The sequence below is a fragment of the Helianthus annuus genome, chromosome 15, assembly GCF_002127325.2.
Source record: "Helianthus annuus cultivar XRQ/B chromosome 15, HanXRQr2.0-SUNRISE, whole genome shotgun sequence".
Taxonomy (NCBI): domain Eukaryota; kingdom Viridiplantae; phylum Streptophyta; class Magnoliopsida; order Asterales; family Asteraceae; genus Helianthus; species Helianthus annuus.
The window spans coordinates 129,213,362-129,228,910 of record NC_035447.2 but is presented as its reverse complement, the minus strand read 5'-3'; the positions used below and the strand labels follow the sequence as shown (position 1 = coordinate 129,228,910).

The 15,549-nt window shown below is 35.4% G+C and overlaps 2 protein-coding genes and 1 long non-coding RNA gene across 6 annotated transcripts; 2 read left to right on the top strand and 1 right to left on the bottom strand.

The window, feature by feature from the left end:
- Positions 1-1,545: 1,545 nt before the first annotated feature.
- On the bottom strand, positions 1,546-2,274 carry LOC110887263. The gene has a single exon (XM_022135005.1). The coding sequence runs from the start codon at positions 2,272-2,274 to the stop codon at positions 1,546-1,548; it is 729 nt and encodes a 242-aa protein (XP_021990697.1).
- A 7,603-nt stretch (positions 2,275-9,877) lies between these two features.
- On the top strand, positions 9,878-11,124 carry LOC110902380 (CASP-like protein 5C3). Its single transcript, XM_022149061.1, has 3 exons — positions 9,878-10,192; positions 10,293-10,425; positions 10,874-11,124. The coding sequence occupies exons 1-3, from the start codon at positions 10,059-10,061 to the stop codon at positions 11,081-11,083; spliced, it is 477 nt and encodes a 158-aa protein (XP_022004753.1). The 5' UTR covers positions 9,878-10,058; the 3' UTR covers positions 11,084-11,124.
- A 1,373-nt stretch (positions 11,125-12,497) lies between these two features.
- LOC110912081 lies at positions 12,498-15,141 on the top strand. 4 transcript variants are annotated; one of them, XR_004881363.1, is made up of 9 exons: positions 12,498-12,914; positions 13,013-13,085; positions 13,258-13,313; positions 13,501-13,529; positions 13,654-13,734; positions 13,909-14,137; positions 14,211-14,262; positions 14,430-14,747; positions 14,820-15,141. It is a non-coding gene; the product is annotated as an uncharacterized LOC110912081 (long non-coding RNA). The 4 variants fall into 4 exon arrangements; XR_002577683.2 differs by having other exon boundaries at positions 13,501-13,734; XR_004881362.1 differs by lacking the exon at positions 13,501-13,529 and having other exon boundaries at positions 12,499-12,914.
- Positions 15,142-15,549: the final 408 nt, after the last annotated feature.

Genomic DNA, 15,549 nt, shown 5'->3' with positions numbered 1-15,549 from the left:
GGGACATGTATTGGTAATCTCAATCACATACCCGATTATAACTAACAATCGTGTCTCATACCAACCCAATACCCATCCGGTATTATACATACACTAAATTTCTTGTCATTCTAATTTTAAATAATTTATTATTTTAGTTTAACAACTACAAAATAAAAATAGCAAGAGTGGTTCAGTTTTAGTTAATTCTATTTCAAATTAGATTGTGAAGTTGAGTTACATTTTCTGATTTGTTGCAGATTCACAGTGACAAAGTTAGTTATTTGACAAATTCCACATGGGCTAAAGAACAAGGTTGGGCTGTTTTCTATTTAGAGTGGTGGCCAACCAGAAACCAAACATAGGGGTAACCAAAATATAGTTTGTTTAAGATAGCACCATACAAATACAACCACTAACCAAAATTTGAATCCAACTTAAATTACAAAATGAAATGAAATTTGCAAGGTATCAAAGTATAACTTGCATGTAACTCATCCACCTTCATCTTTCCACTTTATACCCACAAACTCAATCCTGAATTCTTGCCTATTTCTTCATATTGAACTGTGTATGCAAGATTGTTTGAATGTAATATATTATAAGAATCAAGAATAGGGGTGGAACACCATTATATTAGCCGTAGCATGAGCTACGGCTCAACTTCGTATGCGCAATGTAAATTTTTTTATTTTTTCTTTTTGGTTTTATTCAAAGGATACCCCTAAAACAATTCTAGAATACCCTTAACCAAAAATTAGGATACTTTATTTTAGTAAAATCCAATTCTTTTTATAAGATTTAAAAGTTTTGAATTCATCAACTTCTATTTAGAAAACTAGAACTAGCTTATGCTTATGTTTGGGTAATTGAACCTAGCCTATTAGCCCAAACCCAAAACAATAATAAAATTGAAACAAGTCCATTGATCTTGCTCGTCTTATGGTTGAAACGAGAACACATAGTTCTTGCACTTTGGTTTATCAAGTAGTGAAACTAGCTTTGGTTTTACCGATTGCAACCGCAACCGTTGAAAGATGTTTTTTTTTAAATTGAAGCTTGTCAAGACGGATTTATGCAATCAAATGGGCCTGAAATTTTTGAACAATGTCATGGTTTGTGCGGTCGAAAATGATTTTTTTTTTTGATAGAGTAAAAGACGGCGATGTGATAGAACAATTTCAAACTATGAAAAAAGAAAATAACAAATCTATTAGGTATTTGTTTTAATTTCATTTATTGTCATTTTTTATTATTGTATGATTGTATGATAATTTTTTTGGGATAATCCTGATTTATTGGGCTAGTTAGTTCTGCCACTGATAAGAATGTTATGTATGTAAAACAAAAAAAGGGAAATGAAAAACGATACAGAAAAGAATCAAGAATGTAGGTATGAGCTGTGTGAAAACCAAGTAATTTTTGTAGACTCTACTCTTTATTCCCAAAGACAAATAGATTTTTTTTTTTGAAAATTAAACTTCATTAAAACAGCCTCCGACCCAAATGGGCAAAAGGCCAAACACAACACAGCACCCCGACCCAAACGGGCAAAGGGCAAAGAAATTACAACATATACATCGGGTATTTACACCACTCTAACCATCTAATATACTTACAAGTAGTTCTATTTTTAACCCAAGCAAAACTTCTAGATTTTAACTCCCCAATAATGTCATGCGGACTGCATCTTTTCTGATTAAACACCACTTCATTTCTTTCTTTCCACATGCACCAAGATGTTATCAAAGCAAACCCATAGATACTCTTCTCCTCCTTCTTACTACGCTTCATGAATTTGTGGATATCTAAAATATCTTTAAATTCAAAAAGATAGAGAGGCGGGATGTTGCACCACTCGCTGAATGCCGACCACACCCTTAGAGTAACCGAACAAGCAGTGAACAAATGTTCGACCGATTCCTCGGCTTCCTCGCAGAATGTGCACATAGATGAAGATATGTCCACATTCCTACTTTTTAAATTTATTCTAGTAGGAAGCCTATCCAAATTGCCTCTCCAATTCATTATATTGCACTTAATAGGAACCCATTTGCACCAAACAAAATTTGGGGGATGACATGGACCTCTATCCATTATCAACGCTGATTTTACCATCTTCACCGAGAAACCGTTCTGACTATCACCACTCCAAATCCAAGCATCCTTACCAGAGGAGAGCCTCACCAAACTAAGCACCTCGTAACATTCCTTCCATTCCTTGAGCTCCTCTTCCGACTCAGGCTGCCTAGACCACTGCCATTTGAACACTCCGTTACCTCTTTCAGTTTCCATTCTCTCTGCCACCCTGCACGATTTAAACAACTCCAAACAAAAAAGATGGGGCCACCTCTCCATGAAGGGAAGGTCACCCACCCACTTATCGATCCAAAACCGAGTATCAAACCCATTCCCAACTTTACCCATAATAAAATGATTTAACCCTTTCCCATTAATTTTCATTTTAGAAAATCAGTTTCACTATGTTTTTCCAGCACCCCGATATATTCTCGTTAATAGGGAGGAAGCTTCTTTGGTTATGCTTACAGTGACATGCTTCCACCAATTTACTCCACAGATTATGGTTATCCGCCCTATATCTCCACCCCCATTTGACAAGAAGTGCTTCGTTGACCTCTTTTAACCTGCTAATCCCCAACCCACCTTTTGACTTGGGCCAAGTCACCCAATCCCAAGCCACCCAGTTCATTTTAGTTATGTTACCTGAACCAGCCCATAAGAATTTTCTCATCTTGGCCTCGAGGGCTTTCAGAACACCCACCGGAGCTTTATATAAAGACAAATAATAAATAGGCAAACTTTCTAAAACAGGCGTACGATTTAGGTAAATGGGTCCACGTCCGTCCTATACCCACAAAATAATTCAATCCCATACCAGAATACCTTTCCCAAATATTTCGGGCTTGATTTATTTTTTTGCCATCTCTAGCTTAACTACACATATAACTTATCTAGCCAACAGATGCTTCAGGCTTAGGTTTTATTGAAATCCCTAAGTTAATCACACCTTTAACTTATCTTGCTTGGCCTGTGGTTCTTCAATGTTAATTGTTTTAAGAGAATTATTTTTTGAGTCTTTGTGTTTTAAAGGTTTTAACCACTTGAGTTCAAAATCAAAATGTTTAACGTCTTGAGTCCCTACGACCACTTTTCTTAACCATTTGAGTCCAATTTGTTAACACCATTAGATTATTCTGTTAGTTTTTAATGAAAAGACATCCCTTTATTTAGAAAAGAATAAAAATAAAATAAATAATATACCATTCTTATATCTCTCTCTCACACACTCAACCTCCCTTCTCTCTCTCTCTTCTGACTCCCCCTCTCTAAGGACTGCCATAACCACCATACAACACTACTGCCACCACCACTATCAGAACCCCGGCCGTCAACACCACCAAAAACACAACCTTCGATCGTCAACCGTGCATCTCCGATTGTCAAAACCAGCACAAACACAACATCCGTTCACGACCTCCAACTGCTACAGATCTGCGAATGTAACTGCTTGTGTAATTCCAGATCTGCGAACAAACTCAAGATCTGAAAGATGAGGTTTGTTTTGTTTGAATTGTGTTTGATGTTGTTGACTGTGAATCGAACTAGTTATGGTGATTCTTTAAGAAAATGGTGATTCTTTAACACAGTGGTGGTTGGATTACACAGTGGTGGTGTTGTTGGTGGGTGTTCGGAGGCGGGGCAGTGGGATGGTGGTGCTGTCGTTTATCGTTGGTGGCAGTGGGATGGTGGAGGCGGCTCTGATGGTGACGACGGGTGCTGAAGGAGATGGGGCCGGAGGTGGTATATGGTGGTGGTTTATTGTGGTGTATGGTTCTTGGTGGTGTTTATAGAGAGAGAAGGGTGTGCAGAGATGCGAGAGAAAGTGTCTGTAGATGTGTGTATTTATATTATATATATATATATATATATATAAACGGGATCAGGAGAAAACGCTCAAAAGTGTGAGAACGGCGAGAACGCATCCTGGCCCAACATGTGTCCCGTGACATAGAGAAGGGCAGAGGGGCTTTTTTGTCTTTTCATTCTTCTTTTATTTTCCCAACGCGGTATAATATTTTCTGGCGTCTAAGTTTTTTTGGCGTTAATTGTACTTATTAAACTTTTTGGCGTTGAATTAATTGTTTTTGTGTCACATATATAATTTTTTGGCGTTATAACGTTTTCTGGTTAATTTTTTTGGCCTTTTTTGCGTTTTGTATAATAAATCACTACAAGTCATTAATATTTGCATAAGATTACAATAAGATCATTTTTTGGCGTTTAGTGAACTTTTTGGTGTTTAATAACCTTTTTACAAGGTGTTTCGCCAGCAGCTGTTCTCCTTGTTTCCATACTAGTAGCGTTTTGGTGTTTGTAGTTTTTAACGTTTTATATAATAATATATTTTATTTATAGAGAATTAGATAACAAAACAACATATAACTTGATATCAAAACAATATAAAATGAAAACAAAAATAATACAAAATGGTAATCCAATTTTTCTTCCGAATCTTCAATGTCATTAGCCTCTTCCTTCTTGAGTTTGTTTTTGGCGTTTTGAACTTCTTTTGAATACTTTAGCTAGATGCCAACTTTCCTTCATAAACCCCATTTTTTTTGGGAAGAAGCTGCTTTGTGGCAACCTATTTTTTGGTGTGATATTCTTGTTTGGTGGCATGTCATTAAAGATCAACTCTTGCTTGATGCTATTTGTAATAATGGAGTCCAAAATAGCATTTTACACTTGTGTTGATCCCTTTATTCCACGCATATAATAATCAAGAACAAAGCTCACATGATGGCATATCACTGTCATTAGTCTCTTTTTCTTGAATATTTGTCCATCTCATTCAGCAAAATATTATTGAGTTAACCCCCTCAGGAGAAGGATCCATTTCAGTGAAAGCTTTGCCATCTGTGGCGTTTAAAAGTGAGTGGTTTCTAGAGGATATGCCGTTTTGTGTTTTTCTGGGTGTGATTAATTTTCATTGTATATAGACCCCTCTCTTATAGGAGTTTTTTGGCGCGTAGTTTAGGCGAGACTTTTTATTGTAATAAATGATAGTAATAAAGTAACCATCTTTTCAGTAACTGTTTTTGTATTTACTGTGTTGATCAGTTTTATCAGTTTTATAGGTTATAGACGTCCCATCTTCTAAGTTTGGCGTTTTTTTAAATGGCGTTTTGCAGACCATGATGACAAAATACAATACGGAGTAAATAAAATAGTAAGCAGGAGAAATATTTTTTTTGTTATTTTTGGCGTTTTGTAAGGGTTAACCATTTTTAGTATTTTTTGTCGTTTTGCTAACAAAGATAGAAATATATCATTTAATTATCTTAAAAAAAGAAGATTACATAGAAGAAAAAAAAAGAAAGTTAAAAGCCTTCGTCAGAAGATACTTTATCCGAAAAAGTATCCATCACCTGCGTCATCTTCTTCCTCCTCGGAGTCTTCATCTGGATCTTCATCTATGTCATCACCTTCACCTTCATCAGCTTCTTGTTCCTGAAGATTCTGAAGCCTCCACCTGAACATGTTTTACATTAACTCCAATTTTGAGTCTATTTCTGTGTTGGTACAAGTGGCGTTATGCAATTCTTCCATGAAACCCAGACGCTGCTTTGTCATGATGTTTTCTAGCCAGTAGACTTCCTGCTCTCCGCTGACGTATGTAACGGTCACCATGTCTGTTTCATCATCAAAACGCCATGATGTCATGACAGGGTCTGGCTTCACATCTGCTTTGATTGGTCCAAATTTGCTGGTTAATGCTTTCATAAGCATAGGCGTTTCATGGCATTCGTTGTCTAGAGCGATGCCAATGGATAAGATTTGCATATGTATCTCTTCTTCCATCTTCAGAATTGCCCTGACCGTCTTAAAATATACCCTCCTTCTGTTGTAAAAAAGGAGGATGTATCGCCTGATTCCCAGAGTGTATCTCCACGAAACGATTGTTGCGACTTTTGGCATTTTGGTTGAGTTGGCGTTTTTGGTTAAATATGTTTTTTTTGCAGAAAATGGATAGATTGAAGTGATTATGGGAGCTATGTTTTATCATGTTTATATAATGATGTTTTTGCCGCGTAATTTAGGAGGGAATTTCTTCTAATAAATGTTAATAACTGAAATTCAGTTACTGTGTTGCTTCATCTTCCTGTAATATTTGACGCATTTTATTACTAATTTTTGGCGTTTTGTTTTAAATGGCGTTTTATTTTTTTATATGGCGTTTTATCATTTGATGGCGTTTTGAATATGAGCGGTAAAAGACCCTTTTACCCTTAATGAAGCGCGTCCCACATAATAAAATTGATGTTATTTACGAAAACGCCACCGCGCAATCTAGTCCATGGATTGTTTTGGTCAGACGATCCATAAGCGTTCTCACCGTTCTCACACTTTTCACCGTTTTCTCTAAATCCTGACCCTATATATATATATATATATATATATATATATATATATATATATATATATATATATATAGGGAGGGGCTCATGTGAGAACCACCCTTATTGTGAGAACCTTGAGAACCAATGTGAACACAACCTAAAATAGCTAAAAAACCTAAAAAAAACCCTAAAAAAACCTAACCCCCCCCCCCCCCCCAAAAAAAACCTAAACCCCCCCACCCCCCCTCAAGCTAACCCCCCCCCAAAGCTAAATGCTAAAAACTAAAACCCCCAAAAAACCTAAAAAAAAACCTAAACACCCCCCCTCCCCCCCCCAAAAAAAAAAAAAAAAAAAAACCTAAACCCCCTCCCCACCCCCCAAAAACCTAACCCCCCCCCCCAAGCTAAAATACTAAAAACTAAACCCCCAAAAAACCTAAAAAAATCTAAAAAAATAAAAAAAAAATCTAATTTTTTTTTTAATATTTTTTATGCTCAAATCGCTACTTTTAGTGGCCAAATTTTTTTAAAAAAAAAAATAAAATTTTTTTTTGGCTTCGAAAAGTAGCGATTTTTATATAAAAATATTAAAAAAAAATTTTTGTGTGATTTTTAGCTATTTTTAGGCATTTTTGGTGTGTTCACATTGGTTCTCACGGTTCTCACAATAAGAGGTGGTTCTCGCATGATTTTCTCCCTATATATATATATATATATATATATATATATATTAAGACCATATGAATTAAAGACTTGTTCCTTGTCTTCATATGCATATAAGACTTGTACTTTGTGTGTAAATGACTAAATTATCCTCGTAGTTAACAGACTTGGTGGATGGTGTTAAAAAATTGGACTCAAATGTTTAAGAAAAATGCTTATAGGGAATCAGGGCGTTAAACATTTTGATTTTGAACTCAAATGATTAAAACCCCTAAAACACAGAGTCTCAAAAAGTAATTTTGCCTTGTTTTAATAAAGAAACAAATAAAAGTGACAATATACACATACAATTACAAATAATTAGACTGCAAATTTTGTAGTATAATTATTTGTAGTTTAGTAGGTTTATTTCATGATCCTACCAAGTGTTGTAAAAATCGCTATTAGACGGTGACTAGTCGGTGATTAATCGCTAGTCGGTCAGTAACTGAGTAATTTTTCGTTAATCGGTCCATTAATCGCTAGTCGGGCCTAGTCGGACCTAGTCGGCCAGCCAAAAATCGGCGATTCCGGCCAAGATTTCGACAAAAACCTGTATATTCCGGCCAAAACCTCTAAATTCCGACCAGTTTCCAACCAAACCATGTGAATTCCAACAATTAATCTTGTATACTTAAAAAATGAGTTGAGTAAGAGTTAAAACCAAGCTACTTAAAATATTTACCTATAAAAATGTGTATATGTATACATAAAACTGAAAATTACATATAAAAAACCCGATCCGATTAATCCCGATTAATCCCACGTAGTTGCTAGTCCCCACCTCACCGGCCGACTAACGACTAGCGAGTTCTCCAACCTTGATCCTACCTAGGGCTGTAAATGAACCGTACATTCAGCGAACAGTTCGTGAACCGTTCGGCGGGAAGTTCGTTTATGTTCGTTCATTTAATAAACGAACAAACATGAATAAGAACTTTTGTTCGATTAGTTAAATGAACGAACATGAACATAGGTCTCGTTCGTTCAATTATGTTCGTGAACGTTTGGTAAGGTGTTCGTGAACTTTCGTTCATTTTATATGCGTTCGATTATGTTCGTATATTTGTGTTTTAATTAAAGATTTTTGTACTTTCATATATTGTATCTATACTATTTATATTATTAAATTTTTATTTATTTTATTACCATAACAATTAAACCAGGAAACCTTATTTCACTTTGTTTTTGTACCATTTCCTTTTCCTTTCTCGTTATTTACATAGACGAATACAATCACCCCCTGTTCCACAATAAGGGATTCAAGTTCTAGTGCTACTCTATGGGCCATCCACCTTTATCCTTCATCGCATTCGCCAAATTTATTTGTGTTCGTGAACCGTTCGTGAACACTCTTATTTCCTTAATGAACGAACACGAACATAAAATTTCGTTCGGTAAGTGTTCATGAACCGTTCATGAACACATTTATTTCCTTAACGAACGAACACGAACAAGGCCTTGTTCGTGTTCGTTCGGTTCAAGGGCAGACGTAAAGTCAACCCAAGGTGGGCGGGCGCACCCCCGGGGAAAAAAAAAATTAGTGCTAAATTCCGTCGAAAATCTCGTCCGCACCCCTTGGAATTTTTCGTCCGCACCCTTTGAATTTTTCAACCGCAACCTTGAAATTTTTCGTCCGCACCCCTTAGGTAAAAAGTGTTATCACTTTATATTTTAAACCCAAATACCCATACCTTTACCCACTTATAATTCCTAACTAGCTAGCCCACTAAGTCTTAGCCCATTAACCAAACCCAACAATATTTCAAACTATAATAAAATAATTAAAGCCCAAAACCTTTAGAAATTATATCCCGCTCTCTCTCTCTCTCTTGCGTCCCTGCACTACCAACGAACAACATCACCCAGCGACAACAGTCCAGCAGCCAGCAACCACCGTAATCAGCCACCATACCACCGTCGTTTGACACCAAATCTAACCGGAATCCGAACACGGGTAAGTTTCTTTGTTATTTTGATGATGTTGGTTGATATTATAGGAGAAAAAAGGGTAATAAAGTTTGTTAAATAGGTTTGAAATTTTATGTGTTTTGACGTTGTTTATGGCTGTTTAGATGATTTTTAGGGTGATTATGTTGTTTATATATTTTTAGGGTGATTATATTGTTTATATATTTTTAGGGTGATTACAACTTACGTTATGATTCCTAGGGCTTGAATAGTTGAAAGTTAAAATTGAAACATTATGTTATGAAGCGATGAACTTATGTTATATAAAGAAAGAATTGCTTAAGAAATTAGTTTTAGATGATATTTTGGATAGATTTCAAAAAATGAAAACCAGTAGGGCGTCGACGTTTTAATTATGTTTGTAACAAGGTTTGATATGTTTTTTATGATTATATAAATTTAGTTTGATGTTCGTTTATTTTACATGACCCGACCCCACCCGATACGAACCGATTTTTTTACTTATATACCTAGGGGCCTAAAATTTTTAAAAATGTTCCGCACCTCCATGGAAAAATTCCTGGGTCCGCCACTGGTTCGGTTCGTTTACAACCCTAATCCTACCTCTACTTTTAAATAATAAAAAATACCACTTTTTTAAGTTCTACATACTTATTTTATTTTATTGAATACTAAAAAATACGATTTTTTTAAGTTATACATACTTATTATTATTATTATTATTATTATTATTATTATTATTATTATTATTATTATTATTATTATTATTATTATTATTATTATTATTATTATTATTATTTTATTGAATACCAAATTTAGAGGTCAAAGGGTAAACCCCGGCCACCGTCGTCACTTTCGTAATCAATAGCCTTTATTCTTCCAAACACACGAACACATTCACACACAAACCGAAGCTGCTGCATTCAATTCAACAAACGTGTAATGCCTTGGCCGATCCTCATGACATGACCACCACTTCATTTCAATTTCAATCCAAATTCATCTAAATTCATAATTCGATCAATGGAAGAACAAGTGCCCGGGGCCATCGGAACAAGCGGAAGCTTAGCCCTAAGATTGGGGCAGATCATCTTCTCTGCTGCCTCTCTTGCTTTCATGTGTGTAGGTGTTGAATTCTATGCCTATACATCCTTCTGGTAATTCAACTGGATTGTTGCTTGCTTGTAACTCTAGTGAATTTATGATCCATCATAACTAGTTTTTTTTTTTTTTTTTCATTTATGAATTATGTTTCAGCTTTTTGGTCACAATCAAAGGGTTATCGGTTCCATGGAGTTTGACAATGGCAATGGTTGATGCATCCTCTGTTTTTGCACACCGCCCGTCTCGTCGGTTACACATGGTGTCCGTCGTTGTCATCGGAGATTGGGTACCCTTTTTACAAAGTTTTGCTAAACGTACCCCTCCGCTACACACTTGATGGACCCCATGTGAGGAGGGGCCCATCAAGTTTGTGACAGGCGGTACAGGGGTACATTCACTACAAATGGGATGTTTAGTGAAATCATTAAAAATAAGAATAATGGATTTTAATAATCTCAACTATTAGCTGCTAGGGTCTAAACTTTAAAAATAACCATTAAAATAAGAATAATGGATTTTAATAATCTCAATTATTAGCTATTGACTAGCTAGGGTCTAAACTTTAAAAATAACCAGTGGCGGTCCCACCTTTTCACATATTGTAAACTAATGGACCGTTATTTTTGAAGTTGGGACTGTTGCTGGCCAACAGCTAATAGTCGGGATTATTAAAATCTCGTTAAAAATATTATTGCTACGTATGCTGATGGAAAATAGTTTGAAAATGATGACAGCTTTTATCGTTGCTGTCATTAGCAGCAGCAAGCTCAGCAGCAAGTGTGGCTGATTACATGGTAACAGAAACAGGTGCTAGTGGTTTCGTGTGTGGGAAGAAAGTGTGTAGCAGATATCAAGTGTCAGCTGCAATGGCCTTCATGTCGTGGTGTTTGTCTCTAGCTTCGGCTCTTTTTAACACTTGGCTTCTCCCTTCTTTATACTACTAACCTGTTTGCGTATGGTGATTAAAAATTTTTGAGTTTTGGTTTAATAGGCGCGACCCAAGGCGCTTAGGACCTTAAAGTCGAGGCGCGAGTTTTAATATATAGCACTAAAAATGTATGTACGTATAACCTACAAAAACGCAAACATATGTACAACCTAAAGAATCTTCAAAACCAAACGAGTCCAAATCAAGTAAAATCTGCGTAAACTCAAGCTCACAAAATTCACTCATCTTAACATCGCTACGTCTCACACCTGCTGAATTGTTTTTGCCACCACCTGCATCACCTCACACCTCAGACATGCTTTTCAAAACCAAGCTTCAAACGCATAAGAAGATGTTCACTCGAGTCACTCCATTAGAAAAAGTTGATTTTGTTTGGCACCTATAAGTTTGACTTAAGTCAAATGGGAGATGGTAAATTTTACGGAAGGTCTAAGGACCACTTTAAACAAATAGATTGAGCTACAAAAGAGCAAATTTGTAAAATAGTGGATAAAAGTATAAAACAATCATCCCAAAACCGAATGTCTTTACCATGATTAGTTATTTTGACAAATGAATTACTTAAGAGATGTAAAATTGATCCATAGCACTACATCTACAAATTATTAAATTCCATAAACCTTTAAAGATTTAACTTGCATTTTGGTCTCTAAGGTTTGATCATTTTTGCCATTTTAATCCAAATTCCATAAACCTTTAAAAAGTGTAATGAATTACCTATCATTATGTTAAAACTCACGGATTTAAGTGTCATAAGATGGGGGGCTAAAATATAATTATTGTTTTAAAGACGAATTTACCCTAATTTTAGGGGTGTATTTATATATTAAGTGGAAAAAATTCTTATTTTTTAAGTATCTTTAAATGTCTCTCCCTCATGCATTATAATCTATCTATACTATATTATAATGCATGAGGGAGGGATTCCCAAAAGTTAAGATATTCTTCCCCCCTTATTTATAAATAAACCCCTAAAATGAGGGTAAAGTGGTCTTTTAAACACTATTTATTTTTTAGTCCCTAAACTTATTACACTTAAATCCCTGAGGTTTTAACAAAATCATATACAATTAGTTACAATTCACCCCTCCACTATAATTCTTTTATGTATTCTTGTGATATCTTTTAAACTATGACGTTATAAAAACATTCGAAGGTACCGTGATGACCTGCTCATTTTTGTCGACGTTTCGATGGTTGTCTTGGTCAATATTGACTGGCTGATTAAAATGTACAAGTAGATGATTCATTAGTGTACAAGTGACTAAAGCACAAAGATTTTTAAAAGTAAAGCTATTGTTGAATAATCGATTAAAATTTTATTTACACTTTAGTTAAATATCAACAAACCATCCTACTTTAAAGGTAACACAGTTTTAACCATGAAAAAACTTTTTTAAAATTTAAACTATATCCATTTATGAGATCCTAGATGCACTCTCCAAAATTTAAACTATATCCATTTATGAGATCCTAGATGCACTCTCCATCACAGCATATAGGTGGATAACCTAATGTCATTTCAAAATTTAAACGTTTATTTCCTTCTCTCTCTCTCAAAATCCCTACTCCCATTTCAAAATTCAAAAAATATGTAACCACGTATTTGTGAAGATGGCGGCCTCTGTTCAGGTAAGACGACAAAGGTAAGACGACGATCACCCACCCTCATCAAGCACCGACTGTCGTGGCCACCACTCACACGACCTATCTTCGTCTCCGGTCACCCACCACCGTACTCCTTCTCCACCCTGAACCCCAATCGCCGTACAAGGACGTATTTCCGGTGGTCGTCTCCGGCGATGGAACGGTCGCATCAATCACTGGTGAGTTTCTATTACTTTTCAATTTTTCAGTTTGATTCATCTTCAATCTTATTGGAACCCTAGAATTCGTATCCATGTATATGTAAATCAATATGCAGGGTTTGAAGAGGGGTTATCGCATACATGGTCAGCCTAGGGTTAGGATGAAGATGCAGTGAGATGACGGCACAGGTAAGCAAATTACATTTTAATTTATGCAAAAAAATCTGATTTTTTCATGACTCCATTCAATGATGGGAGTTCTACCAGAGGAAATCTTGAATTCATGATATTAGTAAGAGTGAAGTAAAATAAAAACAAAAAAAAACCCTTAAAACTCATCCATGTTTGTTTGTTTTCACAGGTTCTTACAGACCAACTGAAGATTTCAAACGTCCTTAAAGAGCAGCCCTTCATTAGGTAATTCCTACTCACCCGTTAAATCGTTAATGTTGCCTAAAAATAGGATTATCATTAGATTTAAAAAAAAGACAGAAACCTTTTTTTTGTTATGATTGTTAACAGATTAATTGTGAAGTTACCCTGTTTTTCTTTCTTCCAGTAAAAAAACAATAACAAAACTTTATATTTTTCCCAATGTGTGCAGCCTTTTCAGTATCTCAGAGTTAAAAACAGGTTTTAATGTTTTAATTCGTTAATGTTGCTCCCAAAAAGAGTTTGTGTTTCTTTGTTTAATCACCGGTGGTTACATACATGCTAATTTAATTCAAAATTGAACTATAATATTCACCAAAAACAGATTGACCAGGTGGTAGCACATTAATGGTGGCGAGCAACTGACTTGCAATAGGAACTTTCTTATCGTCGTTCCTGTAGCGTTGTAAGTTCTCTTAGTTTAAGTTTATACCATCATTACTATCTTTTGATATCATTGCATTTGAAGTTTATAACTGTTAGTTATGACCTGTAAGTCTCTCTTGGAAAAGAAACTATGCAAATAACGCTGGACCCAACTTTTGACACTAAAAAAATGCTAATAGTATCCTTGATGCAGGACTGGTCATTATAAGATAATAGATTTGGATGTATCTATAACTAGCAAAATAAGTGGGGTAACGCCGTAACGGGATCAGAATGGGTTCGGGGTTTGGGTCAAACCTAATATGAAATTCGTGGGTTTGGGTTTGGTATAAACGGTTTCGGGTCAGTTTCAGCCAAACCCGCTTAGCTAAACGGTTCGTGTTTGGGTCGAATCCGACAGGGTCAAGGAGAAGGATCTGTTGGTATGTATGCATGTTCAAATTTAATAGATACTATAAAAAGTTATTCAAGAAAGTTAATTACATATCTGGGCAGGTGCTTATCTTGATATGAATGGAAACAGGGTGTCTACTCCAGCCGATGCATTGTACGTAGTTCTTGGGATCTTTATTTTTATTTTTCTCTTTTTATCGATGAAGCAAACAAAAAGACTTAAGACAAACAATGAAGCGCCGATCTGAACAAAGTTAATTACTGTTATCATTTTGATTTTAAACTGTTTTGTGAACCTCATATACATTTTGCGGCTTGCAGAATCCTCACCTTGTGTCGCCGGAGGAAAGGCCAGTTTTAAATGGCTTGACATCATTCCCAGAATCAGAGACTTCGCCAAGAAGCAGTTCCGGTAGCAACGGTATTGTTCAGCCACGGTTTGCTCGCGCTTCCTCTTTAGGAGTGGCTTTGCATAAGGAAATAGTAGCGGCTCTTGCTGACTTGTTATATAATGATGAAAAATTAAGTCTCATCGATGTTGCTGATATTGAACAAATTCTAAACCATTCCGAGATGACAACGCAAGTTTTTCTGCAAGCAGTCCGGTATCTTGCTCAATCCATGCTTGAAAATATTGAGGTATTACATTTTTTAACATAAAACAATTAAAATTTTGATTTTCTTCTGAAACTCTTGGTATATATAATCCAGGTGATCGAGTCTGTACAGCACTTGTCAACAAACACCATGGAAGCTCTAAAAGGGCTTCGAAAGATTAGTAACATTTTATCGGAGATGTGAGGTGATTTTCTTCTTTATAATACATAAACTGTAATTATGATTTTTGGGAGTGGATGGCACTCTTGTAATTTAGGTTAACAGCTTCCGGCTAGCTTGTAAATGTAAATATATACATGTATCATATTATTTGAGTGACAAACTGATTTTCATAATGTTATAATCTCATGTAATTGTATACTAACTTCTAAAGGCTTTTGATTGCCAAATTAAATACATGAACTTTATTTAGTGATCTTTTGTTAGATTAGTATCATATCTATCATCCTAAGAGTAATACTGTATTACCTTATTGTGTTCATATAACTTTAGCAGGTCATATTTCGTGAACGTTTCATTTTGATTTCTATAGTTTGTGACTTAAAACATTTTTATCATTCATAGTTTAAATGTCATACGACACTATATAGCTGACTTAACGTATTACCATTACCGGGGTTTAAGATAAAAAATAGAGTTAAATGTCATTTTAGTCCCTTTGGTTTGGGTCATTTTGGCAGTTTAGTCCAAAAGTTTTATTTTTCACCTGTGGGTTCAAAAAGGTTTCGTTGTTGCCATTTTAGTCCAATGGGTTAACTTCATCTATTATTTTTGTTAACGAGAAGGGTAATTCGGTCATTTTAAATGTCTTATGAATAATACA

Bases quoted from the DNA above. Each gene is read 5' to 3' on its own strand.
- LOC110902380 (XM_022149061.1), top strand. From the start codon at position 10,059: ATGGAAGAACAAGTGCCCGGGGCCATCGGAACAAGCGGAAGCTTAGCC. The intron at 10,193-10,292 runs GTAATTCAACTG...ATTATGTTTCAG, and splicing joins TATGCCTATACATCCTTCTG to CTTTTTGGTCACAATCAAAG. The intron at 10,426-10,873 runs GTACCCTTTTTA...AAATGATGACAG, and splicing joins TCGTTGTCATCGGAGATTGG to CTTTTATCGTTGCTGTCATT.
- LOC110887263 (XM_022135005.1), bottom strand. From the start codon at position 2,274: ATGGAAACTGAAAGAGGTAACGGAGTGTTCAAATGGCAGTGGTCTAGG.